Source organism: Oculina patagonica, chromosome 14 (assembly GCF_052425735.1).
Source record: "Oculina patagonica isolate OP01 chromosome 14, crgOcupat, whole genome shotgun sequence".
In the NCBI taxonomy this organism is placed as follows: domain Eukaryota; kingdom Metazoa; phylum Cnidaria; class Anthozoa; order Scleractinia; family Oculinidae; genus Oculina; species Oculina patagonica.
Genome location: NC_135771.1, coordinates 2737008 through 2763660, shown reverse-complemented (window position 1 = coordinate 2763660; position 26653 = coordinate 2737008). Strand labels below are relative to the sequence as shown.

The window sequence follows — 26653 nt, the reverse complement described above, 5'->3', positions numbered from 1 at the left end:
AACCGAGGCCAGAACAACAACATGGCGGCGGAACAGATCGCTTCGCGTTACAAGTAAAACTATGCCGCAAAAACGCATCATTTCTTGAAATGTACTTCCCAATCGGTTGGCCGAAGTACTTTAGCTCAAAGGATGTCCACTGTGGTGAGCTAAAATCGCTGAAATATAACAGAGATCGCTCACTGCTGGCCGTGGTTTCGGACCATAGTGTTTGCGTCTGGAACAATCGGGTGACTGTAGTTTTTATTTTACATCATTTTATCATTGTTATTTACACGCGTTTAGCTAGATTTACACCTCAAAGGATAATAACAGTATTTTGTGCTTGTAGAGGTACCAAATAAGCTAACTTTGTGGCGATATTCACCAGCACTCTGACAATTCTTGAATATTCAAATCACTGGTTGTTTTCTCCATCCAAATGACCCACCTGTGCGAAAAAATTTAAGCTTAATATTATGATATTTTTGTTGGGAGGTTCAAATTTACCTTTGCTTTAAAATTTTTCAAGCCATTTGATGTATATTTCCTTTTGTTTTAGATTATGATTTTGAATATGAGACAATGAAAACTAAAAATCAAACTGAGTCCAAGGTTTTCCAAACAAGCTGGCAAGCGCTGGAGTTCTGGCAGCTTCTTGATTATATCTTGCCGGTTGCTGTAAGGGGTGTAGAATGGTCCTTGGAATAAAGTGAGTCTTGGCAAATTTCAGGGGGGTCTCAAAGTCTCTGCTTTGCAAACTATTATCTCAGAATCTTGAGCTCGCAAAAAATCTCAGAATCTCGAATTATTTTTACAATTTGAGTTTTGGAATCTTGCAAGCCAAGCAAAAGTTTAATCTGAATGAACTGTCATAAAGCAACAGCAAAAAGAAAAAAATATCATGATATAATGCTCTTTACTGCTCCTAAATTTACCGTTCTGATTTATCTAGAAATAATTTTTAGCACAAAGCATTGAGCAGACAAAGTGGGGGAGCTCTATCAAAGTCTCATGTTTGGATTTTTGAATGGTGGCGTCTCTGTCTCGGATTTTAAACAAGGGTTTTGGCATCTCGGCGAGGAGTTTTACCATTCTACACCCTTACTGTAGTCATAGCAATCAGCTCATGACAAATAAGCACGTCCTACTTCAAAACATTTTCATTTTAAACCCCCTATTAAAACTGGTTTTAAAATTTTAAAACCAAAGATAAATTACTGTAAACACAATTACATAATTATGCTTCAGTTGCGATAGTCAACCATAGGGTTATGTTGGGGAATGCAGGGGAATTGTATGGAATCTTCTGTGGGAAGGAAATAATTTAATGACCGTTACAAGGTAGAACAAAAGGAGAGGGAAAATACTTGGTAAAATCGATCATGAAATATGAAGAAGATTACAATGCAACTTTTTGAACTAGGTCACTTTGAACAAAATTAATTACTGGTTACCAAATGAATCAAAACACTGTAGGTGACCTTTTCTCATAAATGATCCAATAATGGTGAAGAACACAAACAATAGTAATGTTCTACAACAAAATTTGAAGCCCAAAAAAGTTGTGGAAGGTGCAAACCTCTAGAGAAATTTTGTAATTTTTTGATTGGCTGGATCCTAGATTTTGAGCAGGTTTCATAAATGGATAAAAACTAATCTTCTTGTCTTTTTAGCCAAGAGTGCTAGTGGTTGCTTACCGAAGATCATACGATGCCATCAGAGATGTTGGTAGGAATGTGACTGTTGCTTGGAAACCGGATTCCACTGCCTTAGCTGTTACGGTAGGTCTACTGTAGTTAACATACATTTGTTCGTATCATCATAATTTGCCAAAAAATGTCATGCTTGGAACAATTTTTTTAAAAATGTTTACAACATGAACGTAAGGTAGGTAGGTTAAGTCTGCATACCAGTCTAGTGGCTCATCAGGCCGGAGCTTATCCCGGTTTCCATAGCATGAAGTGGCTCAGATTGTGTCTACTGCCCCTGGATGGGATGCTAGTCCATCGCAGGGTGACCCCCAGCAGTAAATTCACCGATACCGATTAATAATTTTATACACCTGGATAAAGAGAAGCACTATGAGAGTAAAGTGTTTTGCTCAAGAACAAAACACAATGACCCTGGCCAGGGCTAGAACCTGGACTGCTCGAGTCCAGTGTGCCAACCATTAGGCCTCCATGCTTCCCATAAACAACAATGAAGACTTCAGGAAACTCTTGGAAATAATTAAAAATAAAATCACAAACATCACAAACTGATACATGTACATTCTTGCTTATTTATTATATGTTATTGTAGTAACTTGTACTAACTTTTTACCAATGTTTTTCCTTTTTATGTAAAGACCTCTGAAGGAAAGATTGTGTTCCTAGAGTTACAGAGAAGCAATGGAGTTCACCTTTATGTTCCAAGATTCTCAAGGTAAGATTATCATTGTCACAAGTGATGGACAAGAATATGGCACGAAAAGGTGCTACCTTCCATGAGATTGGGGTGTCGTGGGTTCAAATCACCGCTCGGGCATTTGATTTTTTCCAACATTTGTTCTGTTTTAATTATATATATACTAGGCATTTCAGAGTTTACCTCTCTGATGATGAACATTTGTTCGAAATATGCCATATTTTGTACAAAAGCGTAATACCTTTGATCAAAATCAAAGACAGCCTTTATCACAATAAAAGGTACACAGTCTGTATTGGCAAAGACCGCCTTAACTGCCTTTACCCTGGGTAAAAGGTATCGGTTAAATCCAATTTTTTATGCCATGGAAGTGTCTGCTGACACTTAATACATTCAAATGTTTTAAAAAAATTTCCACAAAAAATTTGCCAAGATCTATTTCAAATGCTATATCTACCCCCTGCCAGACTTGACCTACATATTTTACACTAATCCAATGTTTAAAACGGAAAAATTCTTTGACCCACAAACATCAGTTTTCTATACAAATTAAACCTGTCAATTGTTTTGATCTTTCAGTTACTCTCGAAGGCATTCTTCTGTTACTTCGCATGCAGGTGTACCAGCTCTGAAACTTGTAGAAGTTGCCATTGTGCCTATCTCAGGAGGTGTAACAAGGTGTGCATTCTATAAAATAAATGAAATTGAGCATTGAGTTCAAGACAAGGTCTAAAGGTGGTGGCAAACAAGGGGCACAATGTTGCGTATATTGTTGCGAACACAAATGTTTCCATGTTTGCCTGCATGAGCAACAGTTGTTGGGGACACAAAAAAATGTTTCTGATTTGTCAGAAACATTTTGTGTCCCCAACAAATGTTTCCCTGTTCTTGTGTCTTGCCATGTTTCTGTTTGAATAAAAAGAAACACAAGTAGGAGTTGAGGAGAACATGAAAATAATGCTGTCAGTGATAACTTGAGCTTGCAAGAGCAGACGGCCTTTTCGGCTCGAGTTTCACCTGCCAAGAAAAGATCAACAGTCTTTTCTTGATGGGTGAAACTCAAGCTGAAAAAGCCGTCTGCTCTCACATGCAACTTGAATAACTTGAGTTGTAGGAGTATTTGCTCAGCTTTGTCAGGTTCTCCCAAACTTTCATGAGTGTTTCTATTTACCTACTAGAAGATGGTTTTCCATGTTCTATAAGAAAATAATGCACGCTTGAGGTCTATAAAAGCTGCTAGTGGATGCCCGAGCCGTCAGGCGAGGGCATTCAGCTGCTTTTCTAGACCTCAAAAGTGCATTATTTTCTTATAGGACATAGGAAAACCATCTTCTAGTGGGTTTAGAATATAGCATTAAAAAAAGCACAGAACTTACAAGACTCGCGGCCGCTCACGGCATTTACAAACGCACGCAACTTTGGTAAAAGTGAAAATTTAGTTTATTCTTTTTATTGGCGGCTTCTTTATAAATAAACCAAGATACCATTTCATTCATATTTCCTATTTATATAGTCCTTTCTCCAACTTCCAAAAGATTCTCACAAAGCCGACAAATCTAGTTGAAATATTTACGCATTCAAGTTTGGTTAAGCCTATACTTCAATTTCATTCAAATGAAAAATTTTCATGCGTTCGTTTCGCAGCAAGTTTTTCAAATTCGCCTCTTATTTCGATTTAAAAAGAACAAAAGTGGAGTGTTCTGTCTTTAGATTGTGGCTAAAAAACGTTTCTTACCTCAAAGCGTTTCGAGAGTCCGGCTTGTTTTGCTAAATAATTCCAATCAATTTCGGGCAGTTAACGGCAAAATAGTGGCGTACACAACTCCAAAGAAGAACAACAAATTTCAACGATTCTTTCTTCATCTGTCGCTTCCTTTGGCACTGTCTCAGTTCCATTTAAGCAGGTAAAACGTTTCTGATAAAAACTTCCTGCTTTAAAGCATCATTTAAACAACAAAACAAGAGAATAGAGGCGAAGTCGACGAAGTCGTTCAGCGAAATTCAACAAACAATTCGCACATCAGGGGTACTGGGCTTCTATAGTTTTCAGCTATGTTCTATTAAAAATAATGCCCGCTAGAATTCCATCGCGCGTATATAGCGGCTATATTCTAATATTTGATAGAATGCACAAAAATAATAATAACTGGTATGGAGGCCTTATGCGTCCAATAGGGCGATAAGGACAGATGATGATGATTAATGTGTTATATGTTTCCTTTAAATTTATTTATTTGTAGTGTGGCTCCAAGACGTGATGAGTTATTTGTTTCCACTGGTAGTGGTCTGCTTCAGCGAGTAAACTGGCATGGCTTGCTTGAAGGAGAAATGACCATGTCTATACACTCCATACCATTCACAAATGACTTGGAAAATGCACGAGGTAAATATAACTTGCCATGTGTTTACAAACAGAAGTCACTCGCGGTTACTATTTTTCCATCACCCTGCAAGAAAGAGGTGCCACTCTGAGATCTAGACTGAAAAATGCAATCTCTATGCATGTTAGACATGCTGGTGTAACATCATAATTATAGCTACAAGCTACTGGCAATAATTTGTTTTGTCTGATTTGCAATTTGACTATAAAGACTTTTAACAGGGTTGTAATATCTAGGGATCATAGTCCATGGTTCAAATATCACAGCAATGGAACCACGGATCCATCAGAGCTGAAATCCAGGATCAAAATAGGATTGACTGTAATTTTTTTTTAATGGGATCAAAGACATACCTAATAAAGACCCTCTTATAATTATTATGAACTAATCAGAAGTTCACATAGCTATGTACTATAATGTTTCCAGCAAATATCAAATGATTAATCAGCAGTCTTCAGTAGTACATACAAGACAGTCATGATCAAGAAGTTTGTCATGCAACTTGTTGACTGTTAAGTTTACATTCACTTGTTCTCTCCAGCAATCCCTTTAAAGACTGAAGGTGTGAGTTTCAGAGCAATGGAATACAGTCCTCTGTTGGGAGGGTTTGCTGTTGTGCTAGCTGATGGAAGAGGAGGCTTTTTATCTGCTGAGACAGCCAACTTTGAATGCTCTGTAAGTATCATACCACTGTTGTGTTGTCTAATCATTGAACAATATTAATTTTTAATTAATAATTTTGTATTTGCTATTTATATAATTATTTATATAGATCCTTACATTTAGATGTAGTGTTCATTAAAAGCAATCTCTTGTTTGGAATGTTCTCATAAATTTATCATTTATCATTCTTGCTGAACCAGAGTTAGGGATAATGTTAGTTCAGATTTTGGATTATGAGCCTTATTAATGAGCATTAGTTTATTCTTGACTGAAACAGCATAGTGTATCAATTATCATGCTAGAGAGTGTGTAAATGCATTGAGTTCTTGGTTTTTGGATTTAATGTAATCTGCATTTTTTTTTATTCTAGGATATTATTGGTCTTTGGGCCAGAGATTTAACCTCAGCAACTTGTGTGGCCATCAACCACAGATACAGACTGATCGCATTTGGATGCACTAAGTAACCAAACCTTTATCAAAACTAAAATTCTCCTTAAATACTGTTTTGATGTATATTTCAGTGTATAAAAATTGTCCATGGAGAGAGACTGGCACTTTTTCCCGAGAGAATCAAGTCCCTACCTATGGACTAGCATCCCATCCAGGGGGGAGTAGAAAATACTCCTACTTACTACATCAGGGAACCTTCGCACGCACCTTGAAAGTCCTTGAAAGTCCTTGAATTTCAAAATAAAAAAAACAAGGCCTTGAAAGTCCTTGAAATTGGTTTTTGGTCCTTGAAAATCTGTCTGTAGTATTTCGCGGATATGCCTGAATTTCGCGGCTCCGCGACCGCGTAAAATTTCAGAAGCCCTGTTAAAAAAAATGACTAAGTATATGGTACTTTGAAGTAGTGATCAATATATTTAAGACTTTAACACAGATCTCTCTCATGTTTTTCATTCCCACTTCTAATTTTTCTTAATATTTCTTCCTTCTCCGTTTTTCAGTGGTGAAAGTCTGGTGTATGGTTTTGATGATCTGACAGGAGGTTTACAGCTTTCTCACAGACTTATTTTATCAAGTAAAGATTATCCTGGTATCCTTTTATGTTTACCTTTATGCTGTTTCAAGCATTTTGTTGAAATTTTATTCACTGATAGTTTTTCTTGGAAGGAATGAATATAAAGAAGGAATAGTTGCTCAAGAGGACTACAGATAGTATGTTAAACCAAAACACTTTATATGATTTATCAACTGGATGTTAATAAGGGTAAAATTAACTGCTGTTAAGTAGCAAATTTGGAAAAGCAGATAATATTTCAAGCATTAGCCCTTCTTCATGGCAAAATACACTGTACATGTATGTAGCCTTTTGTCAGAGCTCTGGTGAATGGCTTATGCTTGAAACGTTGGCTTTTCCAAATTTGCTATAATGGCAGTTAAGTTACCTCTAACAACTTCTGGTTGATAATCAGCTATTAAAATTGTTCCACCTAATTGCCTTTTGAGACAGCGCAAAAGTGGCGCAGGCTTTCATCTGAGATAAATAGATTTTCCTGCTAGGCAAGTGATTTTTTATTCTCACTTAGCAGGCAAGGGCCTAGGTAAGTTAGTTGACTAAACCAAAAAAAGAGAGAAAAACTTAGACAAGTTTGTAAGCTTGCAAAGTTCTGTCCTGGACAATCACATTTTGAGAGCTGCTTAGTCGTATAGGCAAGTTGGAATTATTCGGCAAGTTTTTTTGAGCCCTGTACGACTGACCAATGCACTCTAAGTCAAAGGATTGTACTTAACAATAATGCTAACAGATGCCGTCCAGGCTACAGGTGGTATCCAGTGTCTGTCCTGGACACCTGATGGCTGTGCTATTGCTGTGGCTTGGTCATGGGCGTGTCATGGCGGACTTGCCGTGTGGAGTGTATTTGGATCACTTCTGATGTGCACTCTTGGAGGAGACTACGGGTAACTTGAATGTGCAACTTACATTTAATATTAGCTATAATTAAAAGAAAAGAGACTACTCCAAAAATTGAGAGAAAATTAAGTGGGAGTTTTTTTTAAAAGAGGAAAGGAGAAACCGAAAAAAAAAGAAAAAAGACGCCAAATTATGTTATGTTCCCCTGTTATGTTATGTTAATGATATACTGCAGCAGTGTATTCTATAGTGAGGGCAATTTTCATGTTGTAGTTCTAAGTGAAACTAAGTTATCACTCTGGCTAATCCCCACAAAGGACACAGACACATAGAATCAAGTGGAAGATTCTGATTGTGACTTGATGTGTTTTCTTTTGCAGGACATCTCAAGAAGCTGTTCTCCACAATCCTCTACACATCAAGTCAATGGTAAGTGCCTCCTTTCCCTTAGTCTAAAAACTGCTGGCTGCAGCAAAGATCAAATTGCTTCCGAATCGTTTAATTCCTGAAGACCAATGGTTAGACGTACTAAAATAACAAGTTAAAAGCATCGAAACTGCAATCCGTTTCTTTGGTAATTCATTTCTTATATATTATTGTATATCGTAGGTTTTTTAATGTGTATCGTAGATTTTTTTAATACTTGCAAATAGGAGGGCCACAAGTTTGTTAGCTTTATAGCTATTAAGTGCTACCCTCTATAAATAAAGACGTTACTTACTTACTAATCCACTGCAGAGTGCTTCACTCTTTTTTAAAATATCTCACTAACTTTTCAATTGCCAAGTGGCACTTATGACCTCAGCACTCTGCTGCTTGCAGCCATCTTTGTTTTCCACTTTTATTATTGTACATACCACCCCTAGGCCTCCATCCACCTCTTAGCCTTCCTTCCCTGCAGTCCTCATCTACTCTTTCATGGCTTTGACCCACTTTTAGTGGATTCTGATGTCTTTCCTTTTTGAAAATTTTACCTTGCTCAGTAATAGTTGTTAAGCTTTAACTTGGCCCTGATATTTTTTTGTCTGCTAGGGGTGGGGCCCAGAAGGCTACAACTTGGCAATGGTGTCTGCTGACGAAGAGAGTGGCACTGCAGGTAAAGCTCTAATTTACAGCTCAATTAAAATTTTATTCATTTGGCAGATAGGATGTAGGGTGCACAAATTGTGTATAACATGTAAACTTGAGAAAACATCATTGACAAGTAAATGAAACAGAAGAGGGAAAGAGACTTCATTATATTATTAATGGATTATGTAAGCCTTAAATTACCAATGGCGAACAGCATCTAATTTCTCCGCATAGTATAAATAAAACTAATTGTCAAGCAGACAGGTGTTGAAAATAAAGAAATCATCAGCTAGGAGATATTGTTTTGTGGGTTAATTCACTTAAACATGGTCTTGTTTAAACTTACTATGACTGCACTAGTCTGCTTTTTTACAAAGATTAAATTTTAATACATAGACTGAACTATTTGCCTGCCATGCAATTTGACTTTTATTAAGTTTAAACAATAAAACTGTTTTAAATTTGCTTTTTTATTTTTGATAGATTGCATGAATGATGATGTTTCAGGTATAAATTTAAACAATAACCTGTTAAAAAGCATTTAAATGGATGTGAACTACATGCAATAATTATAATTAATTTCCCTTGTTGTTATCTTTCTAAACTTTTGTTAATATTAAGTTGTTTGTAAATACTATTTTTCTCTTTGCCTCAGTTTTCTTGCAACTCAAGATTTAACCAAACAATGAATAATAATAAGTGAACTTTTGTAAGAATTTGGAATATCATTTGGAATATCTTTATTTCCAATGTATACTGAAAAGCATTAACCTGCACTGATTAAATGTACTGGATATTTCTGAGATTGTTTGCCAAACATCTTAACTGATAAAAACAAAACAACAAACAAGCAAAAGCACTACTTAAATCTATCCCTGCCTTTCAGATTAACCTCAACATGTTTTTGATAAGAAAAGAGATAAGAAAGTCAAGTGTATGTTATGAGTGTAGAAAATCACAAAAGAGTATCCTTCCTTTATTACCTCCTTTTCCTGCTTTCACATTTTTTGCTTTTATTTACAGCTTTAAAATGTTCACATAGTGTTGTTAGATTTCCTGAGCCTTCCACCCATTCCAGCTAAGTATTTATGTTAGCTTAATTTATGTAACTCAACAGAAACAGTGTGAAAATACCTTGCACTTGTACTCACTTGTTTACATATCTTTTTTCAAACTAATTTCAGGTGACATTATGCAGCTTCAGTTTGTTAAAAGCACTTTGACAGTAAATCCATGCATGGTAAGTGACATAATTGCAAAATGTCTATTGTAAGCATATGGTTTTTCATTCACTTTTAAATGGAAATCCAACTCTCCACTGTGCACGAGAAATAAGTGCCTCCAGGACAATATGACTTGATTGGCTACATTTTAGTAAGTTTCAAATCTAGCCAATCACATCAAACGTTTGAAACTCCAGATTGTATAACAAAGGGATTTTAAAACAGTTCATTTGGTTGGCTGTTCCTTTTGTTAAATCCAGCAAAACAAATTTTGTGTCCCCAGAGCCACTTGTTTCTTCTGCACAGGCTAAGAGGGACAAGAGGCTCTGGGGTAGAGCGTTATCGGGGTTCATTTCAGCATTACCGTTAATTTAGCCTAATACATGTAATAAAATATTGTTTAGAAGATATGAGCAACACCTGAAATCAATCACAGTAAAGATTAAAAATTTAATGCTATTTTAAGGTATTTTAACCAGTTCATGGCATGCTTTCACTTTGAGTTCTGATACGTTTGATTCGCTGTTATTATGTGGAAAGCATATAATTTGTTGGTGTTGTGGTTAGTGAGAAACATAGTGACTACTTGTGATCAAGATTCAACATTCAACGGCATAATAATGCAAGAAACCAAAAGCAATACAAATACAGCTTTCCACAAAACAACAGCGAATCAAACGTATCAGAACTCAAAGTGAAAGCTAATAGCACAGTCAACTCTCTCTGAGTACGCATCAATGTTAGGTGGGTGAACAAAGTTGGCTGGTTGTGGGTGAATTTCACTTGTTCATCTGTATTTGAACTCTTTTTAAAAGGTGGAAACCTCATGATCATTGTCCTGCTTTAGAGAGAGCGGTTGACCATTCTCGTCCCCATAGCCCTTTCATTTCTCTTAGCCGGTTTGGCACGAGAAAACAGAGGGCTCTGGGGACATAGGATTTTTGAATTAAATCGAATTTTTTTTAATGGCTGAAACAAACATAGATTCCCTAAAGGGAAGTCGAAAACGTAAGGACTCTCTCATACATTCTTTTGAAACTTCATGACTGCATACATGAGGACCGGAAGTCCTAGAATCTAGGACTGCAAATCCTGTGTCCCCAGAGTCCTTCGTTTCCTCGTGCCAAGGCTCAGCCAGTTTAAGAGGAACGAAAGGGCTATGGGGACGAGAATGGGTTGACTGTAGGACTTCCTATTTCAAGGTTAGGTTTGACAGGTTTTCTGACTGTCATGTTTTATGATTCCATCCCTTGAAGAGCAATCATGAGCATCTCTTTCTCCAAGGAGAGGAGTGTTTGTATCTAAATACTGGAGATATGGTGTCTGAGACACAAGATCTTATAGAGGGAAATGGACCTAGGCCTGTGATTGGTGGGCCTGTTGGGCACAGTACTTTAGTCAGTAACAAACAGTGGATTGTTATACAGGTAAGTAGTTCAGCTCATGAACAAAGGGTAGAGGATAGGGACTGTAATTATATCACGATTTGTTTAACATTGATGCTTGTGAAAACGAAAAACATTGTTTTTATAAATAATAAAAAAAAAAAAAAAGATATATTTAGAGAGGAAGCCACATCAGCGCTAGTTGGTTTTCATGCGGGTCCTCTGTCCAGGTCGAGTTGGAATTTGGAAATGTTGGTGTTATTCTATTTTGTTTTGTAAATTAAAAAATGAAAATATTTTTATAGTGGTCACGCATTTAGCTTCAAGATAGCCAAGCATGCCACCCAAACAGTGAAAACAAATAATTTTTCAATAAGCGTACGTTACGTGGTTCAAAATCCCAACGGTAGGAGGCAGACAAGTTGGCTATTTACCAAGGGTGACCGAGGATTTGAATTCGGGACTACCGGGAACAAATCCAGCTAGTGGCAGGTTGGAGGGTTTGAAACTGAAACCTTTGAATTACAACACCATCGTCCTTACAGTGCGACGCGCCTTCCGTGGCCCTCAAGTTTTCTCTGATATTATATTTGTTTGACGACATGCCTCCTTCGAGTTGATACGATCAAATGACACTTGTTACATCTTATTTATCACACCAGTGAAATGTAAATATTACAAGATGACACTTGTAAAAGTTGTTGGGTGGCCCGGTAACGCGGTCGCACTGTAACTAATCGGTTATGCTGCCTCCTCCTGCTCAGTGCACCCGTTCTTAAGATCTCAAGGTTATTCTTTAAATCGCTTTAGATTCCATCAAATTATCTGGACAGCAACTGGCCAATCAGGGTAAGTGTAACACACAAAAACAAAATCTTTTTTAATACAGTAGACATAGTAGTATGTGACATTGGTATTCGCCACTCAGTTAATCAATGAACGTTTACAAGGCTTGAAGATATAGTCCAGAGAAAATACGAGACGGAGAAGCTTATAGCCTCTCAAAACAATTTGGCCTTAAAAAAAATTTCAGGCTAAATGGAAGCTTTTTCTTGAATAGCAATCAAGCTTTATAATATCAAGGACTAGGTGCTGTCTGTAAGTTAATTTCTCGTAAATATAGATATAGAAAATAATTGTGTAAATCATTATGTGTAATAATAGTATGTAATATAATAGTAGTAGTATGTGTAAGTCTTTTAGTACCAGCGTAAGCAGAATATCATACTGTAACAACTTAGAATATATCTTTGTAAATAGGATATAATATCGTAAATTTGTATTGTAATTAGAGTAGGCAGAGCCCGTTTGTTGTGTAAGTGTTGTAATTATTGTATTGTTGTAATTATTGTGTGTTCGTAATAATAATAATAAAAAAAATTTAAATTAAAAAAAATAACGTTCACAAGGCTAGAAGCTGTAAATACTGGTAAATGCATAAACAAGAACGGGATTAGACAATCGGAAACATTTTTTTTTCGAAAAAGTGACTGGCTAGCTGATCGTTTGTACCTTCTTAAATTTCGTGTAGTATGCAGCTGTTGATACGACTGGACGTTGCGTTGCTGTAGCGGGTAGAACAGGAATCGCTCACTATTCACTCAATAGCAGGAAGTGGAAACTCTTTGGAAACGTGTCACAGGTATTATAATATTATGGTTTATCAATTTTTTTTTAGTTTATGTATAGGTAAAGTGTGGTAGTGAGTGGGGTTTTGGGTGGTGGGGGGCTACATTATGAGGTTATGGGGAAAAAAAAAAAAAAACAAAAAAATTTTTTTCTAACAAAAAAAAAAAAAAAAAAAATTAAAATAAAAAAAAAAAAAAACCCAACACACCAAGAGCGCGCGCAAAAATTAATGGGTGGGTATAAGAAGTTTTATACAATTGAATCCCGATCTCTGGAACCTACGGAAAATTGCTTCGATAAATCTGGAGGTTCGAGAATTTTAGGGGTAAAATTACAGAGAAGTACTACGCAAGAGAGAGAAAGTTGGTTCGAAATATTGGGAGTTTGAAACCGGGGGTTCGAGAAATTGGGATTCTACTCTGTGTCTTGATTATGGTGATTGTAATGTTGTGTTGTAAAAGAAAGAATATAATCACTGATTCACTGATGCCGTCCCTTTCTTATTGTAGGAACAAAGCTTTTCGTGTCGTGGTGGCCTATCTTGGTGGCGAGATTTTCTCATTGTGCCCTGCTACAACTTCAGTTCGTCATCAGATGAAGTAAGTATCTATATATACTTTGACTCAAGCCTTCAATAACTTGGCTTTCAATTAAATGTCGAAAATCCTGGATGGCTTTTTGGATGGCTTTGCTTTTGCTTTACTCTACGCTCTGTGATTGGCTTAAAAAACTTGTGCCACCAACTCAACCAATCAGCTGCAAGTTGTGATGTGTTCAAAGGAGTTTTCCCGCGCCTGGGCACCTGTTCCGTATATTTACTTTGTGTTTTTATTGGTTCGTTACAAGTGTGGTTTACGTTTCTTGCGATTGGCTATTCTTTGGCTTTGGTTTCACGCACTCGAATGAAAACGGCTTTGACATTAATGGACCCAACTTTCCACGAAGTTCTTGATAAGATAAGATAAGAACCTGATTTTTCATGCAATGACTAAGAAGTGGAAAATCTTAAAACAAAAACTTTCATTTGATTTTTTTTTGTAGGTACGTTTCTACCCTAGAACATGTAATTTAGACAATGCGTTTGCACTGAATGTGAAGCTCCCTGCCCCAGCCTTCCTGGTGAATGTGTTCCGCTGCTTGCTGTTGGTTTATTGCGCTGACTCACGAGTGGTGTTCTTTTCACTGGAGAGGACAGATGATGATCCAAGTAAGGACATATTTTTTTACAGGACTTCCTTTTGCTGACTAAACGGAGTGTATCTTGGTATTGCAGAAACTATTTTTTGTCAGCTTTTGTGTTGTGGTTTGGATGTTGTTTGATTTCTTTTGAATCCTGTAGCAAGTTTAATCTTTCGGCGGAACTCCTTTTAACAAACAAACAAGCAAGGCGTCTTAACATGGCAAAGTATTTTCCCCCTTTTCCCGGTACAAAATACAACCTGGTCTTTAAATTGAATGATAGCTCTAATAACAGTTCAACAAAATAAAACACAACGGTTATCTTGCGTTTTTCAAGCTTCCTAGGAAAAGGACAGAATATTTTCGCGACAAGGAAACAATAGACCGAGAAGGAAACAGGGGGACTGGACTGAGAGGCATTCTACTCTCCCAAGTCTCCTCTAATTTTTCTTTCTGGTTCCTAAGATTAAAGCGAATTGCAAAAAACATACAATTCTATCCAAAAAAAGAATAAACAATGTTGTTTATTCCCCTTATCTCTCACAGACGTTCCCGAGGTACATGTGTCACGTGTGCAAGAAGTGTCATTAGTAAATCACGTGCCTCATCCCTTAGCAGTGGTTCATGTCACACTAACTTCACTGTATGCCGGTAAGTAAAATGTCACGCTAACTTATAATGTTAGGCAGGTGCTTAAGAAGTCACAGTCCAAAGGTGGATTTTCACTGATGCGTTATTTTTTACGTTCATGAAAAAATTTAGAGACAATGTATGAACGACTTGCAAAAACGTGTACGCAAGCCGTTCATACATTTCTCTAAAATTTTTCACACACATAAACGCACGTAAAAAATTACGCGTCAGTGAAAATCCAGCAAAACTGGTGTATAGAAACCAACCTTGAGTGTGATTCAGTCAACTCTCTCTAAAACGGACACCGTCGAGACCGGCTCCAACTGTCCATCTTACAGAGGTGCCGCCTCATAGGGAATTTCAGTTGTTATGGTAAAATAGCTGACAAACGGCTGGGACGCCTCACGGGACCAACAGTAGGAGGTGTCCTTTAAGGAAGAGATGGCGTCTTAAAAGTCGCTTTTTTTTCCTCAGAGTACCAAGGCTCAGATGGACTGGACGGTGTAGAGTCACTTATCACAAATGTTGGTGGGCGCTTATTGATGCTTCAGAAAGACAAATTATATCCTGAAAGAAAGGCAAAAAAGGTATGAATGATTAAAGTTCTTTAGCAATTACAAACCGTCACGTGGTACAAAATCTGTCATGCCGGAACCAAGTGACGTCTACCAGCCAAGCATTCTTTGTTTTGAATGTCCCGTTGCGTAGCGTTCCGTCCATCATGGTGAATTTGTACCATATTACCGTTTGATGCAAAAGGTTGAAAAATGCTGCTATCAAACCCTGCACCGATGTAATGTATATGAAATGATTTATCCCTTTCAAACCTGTACCGTTCGTTTCAATCGGTGTTTTAAAATAATATTTCCATCTCAAAGCCCCCCTCCCACTATATTGTTCCAATTATTGAAATAGATTTGATTTCCTATGAGTTTTTAAAGCTTTACCCGAAACCAGTTAATGGAAAATGTATTTCGATCAACGCTGCTGTAGCTTATTTTGAAACGTTTTGTTATTCCACTTATAAGCCCCCCCCCCCCCCCCCCCCCCACACACACACACACACACCCTTAGTTGAGTCGTCTTGAAAACAACTAAGATAGACTAAGTTTCGTCTTTATCAACCGATTGAGCTTGTTATTATCAACTCCTCCTGCGAAGCAACTGTTAACTTATAAAGCGTTGTTCTTGTGTTCAGTCGTCATTTTGTTCGCCTGTTGTGTTGGCTTCGTGTGTGGAGAACGTGTGGACATCATCAACATCAAGTCGAACCAAACGACACCTGATGGAAGCACTGTGGCTGGGATGTGGAGCCAATGGAATGAAGGTGATGTTTATACAAATTCTCTTTGCTTGTCTCTACATGTTCGCTAAAGCTTAGTTAGGAGAATTTCATTGTAGATATACATGTATATCAAAAAAACCCCCCATTTTCTATTCCTCGAATTTGAAGAGCATTTGTTGTACACGTAACAACCTTACTAATGAAAGCCGCTTTTTAAGTCAATTTGCTGAGCCAGTATTTCCACTTTTAAAAGCACTACTTCTTGCCTTTATGGAAAAAATAAAACTTTATCACTACTGTTTGCTTTGATTCACAGGTCTGGCTTCCTTTGTTCCCAGGAAATGATGAAAATCCGCCAAATTTTCTCTCCAAGCGAATCATGCTTCCATTTCAGCTAAACATCTATCCGCTAGGTGAGCTTTGTAAACTGTTATCCTAACGGTTCTAAAGTGTCAGTCTTCCCCCCGCCCTCAGTCTAACCCCCGGGCGAGAGATCCCTTCTCTCAACCCTTTTTTGAATGTAAGAGGAATTACACTTTTAACTTAAATTTATTTTTTACAGCTGTGTTATTTCAAGATGCTGTAATTCTTGGTGCTGCTAATGAGCCAATGCCGTTAGAATGTACATCACCTGCTCCAACATCTCTTTCACCCCAAGCCTTTCCTTTCTGTACACTGGAAAGAACGGTTAGTCGTCTGTTGAATTCAAATTCAAATTCAAAGTATCCTTTGTAATAACCATACAGTTCTCATGATGTTAAATCTTGTGATTCACCAAGACAATATCTTCAGTTGATAATTTTATTTATTCTCATCACCTGTCTGTATGATGTGTTGATAATGTTGGGAGAAGTTAGATATTGGTCTCTGTTTTTTATACCAACTGCTGGGTACTAGAATCGTGATAGATAATTCCATTTGACTTTAATTTGATTGTACATTTACTTTTCTCTTAGACTCAAATATACCTGCACCATGTTTTGAGGCAGCTTCTGCGTCGAAAGTAAGTACTGTTTCCGTTCAGCCCTTTGTCTTCTTTATTATCTCTTCAGAATGAAAAGTTTGTAGTTAAATGAATCCACGAATGAAAGAACGAGCGAGTGAACGAACGAACCAACCAACCAACCAACCAACGAGCGAGTCAACGAGTGAACCAGCGAACGAACGAACGAATGAACGAACGAACGCATGCCCGAACGAGCGAGTGAACGAACCAACCAACCAACCAACCAACCAACCAACGAGCGAGTGAACGAGCGAACGAACGAACAAACGAACGAACGAACGAACGAACGAACGAACGAACGAACGAACGAACGAACGAACGAACGAACGAACGAACGAACGAACGAACGAACGAACGAACGAACGAACGAACGAACGAACGAACGAACGAACGAACGAACGAACGAACGAACGAACGAACGAGTAAACGAACGAGCCAACCAACCAACCAACGAGCGAGTGAACGAAGCAAGCAAGCAACCAACCAACCAGCGAGCGAACGAATAAGTGAGCGAACGAATGAACGAACTAACGAACGAGCGAGTGAAAAAGAGCCCTCCGTCCAACGAATCATCGAAATGAGAAGAAGGTTTGGAAAAAAGAAACTGAACAACATGCTTTTACTTCAGTAAAGATACAAATGTGAGAACGCCCTCGACCACTTTATGAATAGATTATGGCGTATTCTGGATTTTCTCAATTTCGTTTTCAGTTTGGGTCAACAAGCACTGAAGATCGCCAACATGTGCTGTGATCTGCCATACTTCCCTCACGTACTTGAACTCATGTTACATGAAGTGTTAGAAGAAGAAGCCACGGCATCCGAACCCATTCCAGGTGATGTTATTACTTTACAAAATCAAAGAATTATTATCGGGTTTTATATGATCTAGGTACAGTTAAGCGTTTCGTACCCTTAGGATCTGAATAAGTGTCCACTTATGGGAGGTTATATAAGCAGTGTTTGTATTTGGCTGGGACCACGACAAAGGGTGCTTTTCATTGGTTACAAGTGGCCGGCCGGTCCGGTGTTTTTTAATGTGAAATGGGGCATTTGTTCCACGAGATTTTCCCACAAATGCACCAAAGCAGTGTATAACATTCATGCACTGACTGATTCGACAGAACAAATCTGACAAACAACGGAATTCTGTTTTCGAAAGAAACACCGGTCTGGCTGGCCAGTTCTAACTAATGGATAGTATCCGAAGTGTCCGCTTAGGAGATGTGTCTGCTTGTGAGAGGTTAAAAAATGTAGTGTTTTTATGTGTCTGGGATCTGAAAAAGCGTAGGCTAAAGTTGGAGAGGTGTTTGCTTTTGTTAAAAATTCACTGGTTGTGTGTGGCTAGAACCATGACCACTAAGAAGGTGTCCGCTTATGGGAGGCTGAAAATGTAACGATTAAGTGTCCACTAAGGAGAGGTGTCCACTTATGTGTGGTCAAAAATGAAGCGTTTGTATGTGAACTGGGACCATAATAACTAAGTGCCTTACTAAGGAAGGTGTCTGTCAGAGGATGTTATGTTATTAAATAATGTTAAAAATCTGACAGTTAGAGTAAACTATCTGTAGTTTCTAACTTTTTACTATTTTCTTTTTGCCAGATGCTCTCCTTCCACGTATTGTTCGGTTTATAAAAGAATTTCCTCAGTATCTAGAGACAGTGGTGCATTGCGCGAGAAAAACAGAAGTGGCCCTATGGAGTTATTTATTTATGGCTGTCGGAAATCCACGAGATCTGTTTGCAGTAAGCAATTTAACATGTTCATTTCGGAGAGGTGTTATGTAGTGTTTGTATGTGGTTGGGACCACGACTTAGTGTCCACTTTGGAGAGGTGTCTGCTTATGGGAGGTTAAAATTTAGTGTTTGTATGTGGCTGGGACCATGACTAAGTGTCCACTTATAGCAGGTTGAATGTTTGCCGCCTGGTTAGCTCAGTTGGTAGAGCGCCGGACTGCTGTGCGGGAGGTCGTGGGTTCGAACATCAGACCGGACCAACACTCAGGGTCTTAAAATAACTGAGGAGAATGTGCTGCCTTTGTAATTACATCTGCAAATGGTTAGACATTCTAGTCTTCTCGGAAAAGGACGATAAACCATAGGTCCCGTCTCCTGTATCTTCAGTATTATCACAGGGGACGTTAAAGAACCCACACACTATTCGCAAAGAGTAGGGCACGAAGCTCCCGGTGTTGTGGTCTGGCCTTGTGTAGTAAATTGCAGTATGTGTAAAGCGCATTTGAACATATACTATGGAAAATGCGCTATATAAATTCATTATCAGTATTATCATTATCATTATTGTCCGCCTACCAGAGGTGTACGTAAGCAGAGACTCAACTGTAAAATTGTAACAATCTGGATTAACTATCATCTTGGACTTCTTAAGGGTTGATTAACAGCCGACTTAAATTTGGAAAACTAAACATTTCGTACGTTATCTCCGACGAAGGGATAACGTTGAAAAAGCATTCATTTAATAAACGTCAGTTTTTCAGATCAGCATGGTGGTCACTTTACCATGATCGTCACTGTAGAGCAACAGTCTTTTTACTAACTTGCTGGTTTTTTTATTCAATTAAAAGTTTTTCTAATTCTGTTTCTGTCAGGATTGTCTTGCGGCTGGTAAACTGGAGACTGCGGCTTCCTATCTCATTATCTTACAAAACTTAGAACAGCCAACTGTCAGCAAACAGGTTTGTGAAAGAAAAATGTTAATCAACCCCTTAGTATCTTCAGCCACCTGGCACATCCACGCACATTAGACAGACTACGTGTTACTGGGTCAGAAGAGTTAAGTGAAACAACAAATGTAATTGGCTTGGGTTACCGTTGACAAATGATAAAAAGAAGAAGAAATGAAGAAAGGCTTCTGTCAGCTGGGAGTTTTAACAGTAGATTTAATTCGGGTGACCCCTGCTGGCTTAATATAGGAATCCTTGTGAAAGGAGCAGGCGACTGCAGTTATTGTGGGAGTAGGGAATATTGTGAAAGGTAACACTGAATGTCTCTCGAGTTGACCCAATTTTGTTTGTTGTTCTTGTTGATTTTTTTTTTTAAGGCCCTGTTTATACGTCGCACAATCGTCGAATTTAATTGGGACGAAAATAATTCAAGGACCATTTAGCAATTAAATTCGACGATTGTGCGACGTATAAATCGAATTAGATTCGTCTGGGAAATTAAATTCGTCCAAGACGTTGTATTCGTCTCGGTAGGACGAAAAAAATATCGATAGCGCGTCTTCAGTTTAGACGTCGCACAACAGACGCATCGAATTAAATGCATACATTATCATAATGTATCCCCATTGAGCCCGTGGTAGATTCGTGGAAAGTTTCGTTCATGTCGCATGCGCACAGGCGTCTTCTCGCGTTTTTCGCACGTTGTTGAAGTATGTCGTCGGTTGTGGAGGAAAAATGCCGTCCGCTTGCATAAATTGCAACACGGACCACAAAATATTCATGCATAGCTTGTGGGAGAAGCGTGTGTGTTCGGTTGGAATGTTCGATTGCTAAAGAAAACGAAGAAACGGTGGGATGGGAGGCAAACAAAAGTGTTGGTTACTGTTTGCAGTGTGCCCTGGGGGAGTTTCTGTCACGGTTTTTTTCTCAATGTCGGGTCGAATGTTCTTTAAAATAAAGTTGAATGTTTTTCTTGACACTCGAAACGCTTTCTCGAATCTTCCTTCATCATATGTCGCCCAGACCAATTCCCACCATCATGTATTTCTGATACTGCGACGACAACTCCGGTGACGCTGAACGTCTTCATCTTGTAATTGTAACAGCAGACAAATCGATAAACAAACTCGCGCAAGAAACATTTTCTTCATCACTACCAGTGTCAACATTCGACGTCGCAGCTGCCTTCTCTGCTGTCTTTCTCTGGATATTTTCTCCAGCAATAATGCCTTCGTAAACCTCGCCAGGTTGTTGTTGTGTTGAAAAAATTTCGCGATCTCCCGTTAGTTTTTGCGGGAATTATGTCAATTATCCCCGCCACTGGTCAGAAGTGCTGAAGACTCGGGTGAAAGATTAAATTCGGTTGAATTAAATTCGACGTCTAAATCAGGCGGCAATTAACGTCGAATAATCGACGAATTTAATTTGAATTAAATTCGTCTGAATTAAATTCGACGTATAAACAGGGCCTAAGTTTTAGCTTTTTCAGTGTTGAAACTCGATTTTTCTTTTAGCATGCTACCATCTTGCTGGATAAAGCTTTGGACAGCTGCAAATGGAACGTGAGTTTTTAAGTGAATGCCATTTCAGATTTTACTTACTGCGCTGTGTGGCTGTTGTTAAATTGCTTATGAACTTATTGAAGTAAAAAAATAATTGCTGCTTATTTTGAAGGCTTTTCAAAAAAAAGAAGATTGGTGTTTTCCGTTTTGAAATCGTTTTAGAGATACCGTATTTTCTCAAATAAACGCCCCCGGCGTTTATTTCAAACTTGGCTTCGTGAACCCGGCGTTTATTTGAAGCCGGCGTTTAATCGGGGCCCGGCGTTTATTAACGGACTGCAATTTTCTGCCAATTTTTCAGATTGATTTATTGTTACTGATCTATGAGACCAAGGGGCAGTTTGTCAAGGCGGGACGATTTTTCTCTTCGTTCTGCCCCGAAAAAGTGTCCATGGGTATTCAAAGATAATTATTTCCCAAAGGTGCACTATTACTGATTGGATAGTTTATGTTGCAATTGAGATTTGTGACAAACAGAATATATTTACTTGTTAGCTTGACCTCAAATAAACGCCGGGACCTCGAACAAACGCCCCTGGCGTTTATATAAAAACTAGCTATTTTGACCCGGCGTTTATACGAGGCCGGCGTTTAATCGGGGTCCGGCGTTCATTCGAGAAAATACGGTATTTACGTTTTTGTATTATGCAAATGAGGAGAGCGATGACGTCACAAATTGTTCCACAAAAAAGATATAACACTGAATCAAGAGTTTCTCTAGAAATATTAGAGCAGTGTTCAGTAGTCTTCAAACTTGGCACCAGAAATGTGCATCACACAAGACACATGATGGCTTATGGTAGGTAAAGTCTGCTTCGAGCCTAGTGGCCCATACAGGCCGGAGCTTATCCCGGTATCCGTAGCATTAAGCGACTAGGAATATTGCTACTCCCCCCTGGATGGGATGCTAGTCCATCGCAGGGTTACCCCCAGCAGTAAGTTCGCCGGTACCCATTTATACATCTGGGTGGTGAGAGGCACTGTGAGAGTCAAGTGTCTTGCCCAAGAACACAACGCAGCGCCCCGGCCAGGCCTCGAACCCGGACCGTTCGACTCGGAGGCGAGCGCGCTACCCATTAGGTCACCGCGCCTGGCTTATATCCCCCTGAAAATTGCATCTTGCCATGTAAATCAAAGTGTAAAACCTTTTCACTCTTTAGGACTTCTCCAGTTAGAAGTCATCATCCGATCTGAACCTCGCACTCGGGAGTGAATTTCAATCGTTTTCTTTTTCTTCGCAGATTGCACAAGATCTTGTCCGTTTCCTGCGTTGCATTGGTGCAGACGAACTTGACTCCCCTCCACGGTCCCCGACGGTTGTCAAACCACACCACCCCCCACCCCTAAGTCCAACTGCTTCAGTGGACGGTGAGGACATCCCGTACGTGGTTAACCCTCACGCGCGCTCCTCGAGTGTGTCCAAGGCCCCTACGCGCGCGTCTCTCACGCGCGGAGGTTCTATGGATAAAGAATTCACAAGAAGAACTCCTTCGACAGAGAAAGGTTCTTTATCGAGGACAGGGTCAATTGACAAGGCGCGGAAAACAGTATCAGCAGGCTCTCCAACTTCACCTACTCCGCCAAGGCGACCCACGGAGCTTGACACTGCTGACAATTTTTTCATCGACACTATTTTGAATCGTCACGCCAGGCTGTTATTAACAGCCACGCGCCTCAGAGACTTGGGAAAATTCGCCGCTCATTTGGAGTTCGCTCTTGTACCTTGGCTTAGGAAAGAAAAGTACGTAAACGTCAGATGATCCGCATCTAGTTTCTCCTAACATTCTCAATACATTGTCAAGCAAAACCTATTGAGAATAAAGAAAACCATCAAATATAGATTTGTAGCAGGCTACAAGAACCAGCGTGGCCAAATGGTTTAGGGCGCTGGTGTTGCAATTCGGAAATCCCGGGTTCAAGCTCTCCACCTAGTCCTTTCACAGCCGTTGTTTGGGTCGTCACGCAATGCTGGTGATGGAGGAAGCGTTACGTGACGAGCTCCCTCCATTGGTGCGTGACAAATCCAAACAACGGCTGCTAAGGAGGCTACCCTCCACCCTGCCAATAGCTGGATTTGTTCTCCAACTTCCCGAGTTCAACTCCTTAATAATGCTTTGATAATAGACAATTGTCTGCCAGTTGAGTGTTTTAACCATGTTTTGTTCATTTAAAATATCTCTCTTTCCGTGCCGCGTCTTGAAGCTAGCTATTTTAAAGCTTAGTGCAAGGCCAGCATAAACAACATTTACATTTTACCTTTCTACAGGATATAAGTTTACCTATAAGTAACACCTTGCTATACTATTTGTAGAAATCGCGCCGCTCGTGTAGACGATTATATCGAGACTTTAACAAGCATCCACAGGAATTTCGATCTTCCTTACCCAGCTGTCAATCAACTGGCCTCTGGACCAATGTCGCCTAAACTCTGGAGTAGATATGGTAAGGAAATGTTTTTCTTGCCGGCTAAGCTGGCGAGGGGCGGGGCTCAATAATATTCCCCAGTGTGATCAACCTTAAATTTATCCTTACAATCTCAATACATTGTTAAGCAGACAGGTAATGAGAATATAGACAATCATCAACTGGAAATATTGTCTTGATGTGCCACTAAATTCTCACAACTAACTTTGTAAGAAATGTCTTACCATCTGAAAGGAGAGTTCATATTTTTAGATGTTAATACAGTAGAATCCCAACTTCTCGACCCCCAGGGGAAACGTAAATTGCTTCGAGAAATCGGGAGTATCGAGAAACCGAGGGTTCGAAAAATCGGGATTCTACTGTATGATACGGTGAGATTGGTACAATACGTGCATCGAAACTATTCAGTAAAATATCAGCACCATTTTGAGCGGAATTGTCGGTGGAAATTACCTCCAAGAGAATTAGGAATCCCCCGATTTTTGGCGGAAAGGTTCGCGCGAGAATTGTTGGTGTCACGCTCTGTTTTCTGATTGGCTAGCCAGATTTGGAAACCTGACGGGTACGTTGACGAAGGGTTGGCAAAAGTTTTACGTTTTCATAAGTCGGAGGAAGTTTAAAAAGTGGCTGAATACTGAGGATGCTTTGTTTCAGGTCGATTGTCATCAGTGTCCTCGTCAGGAAGCGCGGGTGGCGGGCGACAGACTCTGGATGAGTTGGAGAGTAGAATGGAACTAGGAATCGAGCTTGGAGAAGAAGTGGAGGAGGAAGAGGCACATTTGTCTCCAGTGTGTAAGAGTAAGTTATTAGTCAGTCAGTCAGTCAATAAATCAATCAATCAATAAGTCAGTCAGTCAGTCGGTCAGTCAGCAGTCGGTCGGTTGGTCGGTCAGTCAGTCAGTCAATCAGTCATTCAATCAATTAGTCAGTCAATCAGTCGGTCGGTCGGTCGGTCGGTCGGTCGGTCGGTCGGTCAGTCAGTTAGTTGGTCAGTCAGTCAATTAATCAATCAATCAGTCAGTCAGTCAGCCAGTCAGTCAGTCAGTCAGTCAGTCAGTCTGAAGCATTCATTCCCGCAGAGTGATCAACAGTTATTCCACTTCCAGAGATGAAATAAAAAGATGAAATTAGTTTCATTACGCTTTTAATTAACTAGTGACAAAGGTGCATTGCACACTGATAGCTTTTGACCCGTGTTATGGAAGTCTTTTTAAAAAAGGCAGTTACAGCTTCTTCTTGTCTGTTGAGGAGAACGCTGTTAAGAAGATGCCAAGATTTAAAGCATTCTGTAGATAGTGTGAATTTTATCAGACTGTTTGCAAAGAATCAAAATCACGATACCAATGTACGCATAACGGACCAGCTTTTCATTTTTTCAACAGGCGATGACACCGGTCGAGTCAGTGGTGATCCATCAGAAACCAGCTCAGTCGCGTACTCAATGGATGGCGAGGAGGACTGGATCTGGGGTGGAGAGGGGCCTGGATACGCGGATGTACAGGAAATTCGTACCCAGCTTGCATTCAACGGCTCTTTACCGGCACTAAGAGAAATAAGGTCAGTTTTTTTTTACTTCTGCTAGGTTGATGTTAAAATTAGAAATAAAGATAATCAAACTTGTAGGGACAGCACTAGCTAGCTTAAATCTCGAGATGGTATGTTCAATGAATAGAGTTTTTCTACCAATCTGGTAATCTTCTTTTTCTAAAATAATTTGTTTGATCAAAAATCAGTAGTTGTAATTTGGCATACATAATCAAGAATAAAAACTGTGGGTGTCCTGCCCTTTATTATCAACAACGCCGAATCGTTTCCTCAACCCAAATACTGTATCGTTACTTACAAGAGTACGAGGTCCTCAAATGTATCACGTTTATTGTTACCATAGAGAAATATCTCATGGAAATCTTTTTCCCCGCTTTAAGATTTTTACTTCAGATTTTTGTGGAGGCCAAGTGTCACGACTGGTGGTTCATTCTTTCCCTGGTGTTGCGTGACAGCACGTGTTTGACAGACTTCGTCGATGACGTCATTAAACTTCGTGACACAAACGTTGACTCACTGACCCGGATAAAAGACGGAATAGAATCGCTGGAGGCCTGGGCTGAGCAGAATTGGTAAGTCCCGTCGGTTCAAGTTGAAATCTGTATTTTTTCTAAAGCAATTTTGTGTTCGCTAAATTTTTGTCTTTTCTAGTAGCCAGCGTAGCTTGGCGTTCTAGTCAGTCGGGGAGAGCGAGAAATCGCGCGCGCGAGCAAAACGACGGCGGAACGCAGAAGGAGATTTCTCGCGCACGATTTCTCGCTCTCCCCGACTGACTAGAACGCCGAGCTACGCTGGCTACTTTTCTAGCTGTAATTGTTCAAAAAACTCGGGAATTGGCTTTCGTGGAATTTTGCGTCTTGTAATAATCATCTCTGTGGCTTATTTCTCGCGGGCGTATTAGCACATTTTTATCATAATTGATAGTAGGGACAGGTAGATTTTGTTTTCTATTCCTTACCATTCCTATTCGTTGATTTTTTTTCTTGTAGCCATGGTTACCATTTGTTTCTCGGGCTTCACAAGGAGCACTGGCTCGCTTTGGAGAGAGCGCTGATAGAGGCCAAAAATGCGCCCAAGGAGCAAAAGGACAGCAGTCCTGCCTCTGAGTCTAGCCGTCAATCACGTCAGTCCAGCACGAGTAAGGATGAGGAGAGGCCTGAAGACGAACAAGTAGAATTCGAGGAAACGGCCGAGGAAGAAAAGAACGAGTACGAGTGTGTCGTATCATAAGGGTTGTGCGTTATCAGATAGAGTTCTATTCTAGGGACAGTTCTATTCTGGAAAACGGCTTGAAGAAACAAAGGGGCTCAACTGATATGGCGGGCAATGTCGTCAATACGCGGAGAGACGAAGCAATTGCCTTCTCAGTCAAGAAAAATGTGACTGCCCAGTAAATATCTGTAAGTTTTTGGCCTTATTGAACTTTGAAAAATGTAGAGAAACCTGTAATAACTGTACATTCTTTATAAAAGGCTCCCGTTTGCCTTTACAGCATCGAACTAGACCTAAATTTAACATTTAATAGGAATTAAACTTATCAACGGGTGAAATATCTTTTTGACATATATTCTAAAATTGTTTCCAATGCCTTGAAAATTGTTTGAACAAAGTGGCGGTTTATTTCTGAAGACCGATCATCAGGACAACTTGAAAAAATAGCCAGCGGCAAAAAAACATGTATAAATAAATATATAAATAATATATATAAATAAAACGAACATGTGGTCTTGTAATA

At 39.3% G+C, this 26653-nt stretch overlaps 1 protein-coding gene across 2 annotated transcripts; it reads left to right on the top strand.

Moving 5' to 3' along the window:
- The first annotated feature begins 14 nt into the window (after positions 1-14).
- On the top strand, positions 15-26653 carry LOC144637532 (guanine nucleotide exchange factor subunit RIC1-like). Of its 2 annotated transcripts, XM_078496609.1 has the most exons (34): positions 15-230; positions 1656-1763; positions 2330-2406; positions 2968-3066; positions 4629-4771; positions 5311-5444; positions 5803-5894; positions 6385-6473; positions 7186-7339; positions 7673-7721; positions 8325-8388; positions 8847-8870; positions 9548-9603; positions 10843-11013; positions 11782-11820; positions 12503-12613; positions 13110-13199; positions 13642-13807; positions 14326-14430; positions 14887-14999; positions 15611-15739; positions 16014-16110; positions 16260-16384; positions 16654-16700; positions 17415-17539; positions 18307-18449; positions 19313-19399; positions 20902-20949; positions 22191-22690; positions 23261-23391; positions 24028-24171; positions 24756-24930; positions 25299-25490; positions 25908-26653. In XM_078496609.1, exons 1-34 carry the CDS (start codon positions 90-92, stop codon positions 26146-26148), a joined length of 4209 nt encoding a protein of 1402 aa, XP_078352735.1. In that variant the 5' UTR covers positions 15-89; the 3' UTR covers positions 26149-26653. The 2 variants fall into 2 exon arrangements, with proteins under 2 accessions (XP_078352735.1, XP_078352736.1); XM_078496610.1 differs by lacking the exon at positions 8847-8870.

Coding starts and splice junctions, on each gene's coding strand:
- LOC144637532 (XM_078496609.1), top strand. CDS start 90: ATGTACTTCCCAATCGGTTGGCCGAAGTACTTTAGCTCAAAGGATGTC. Junction 7,340..7,672: donor ACTCTTGGAGGAGACTACGG/GTAACTTGAATG, acceptor TTTCTTTTGCAG/GACATCTCAAGAAGCTGTTC. Junction 24,931..25,298: donor CCGGCACTAAGAGAAATAAG/GTCAGTTTTTTT, acceptor CCCCGCTTTAAG/ATTTTTACTTCAGATTTTTG.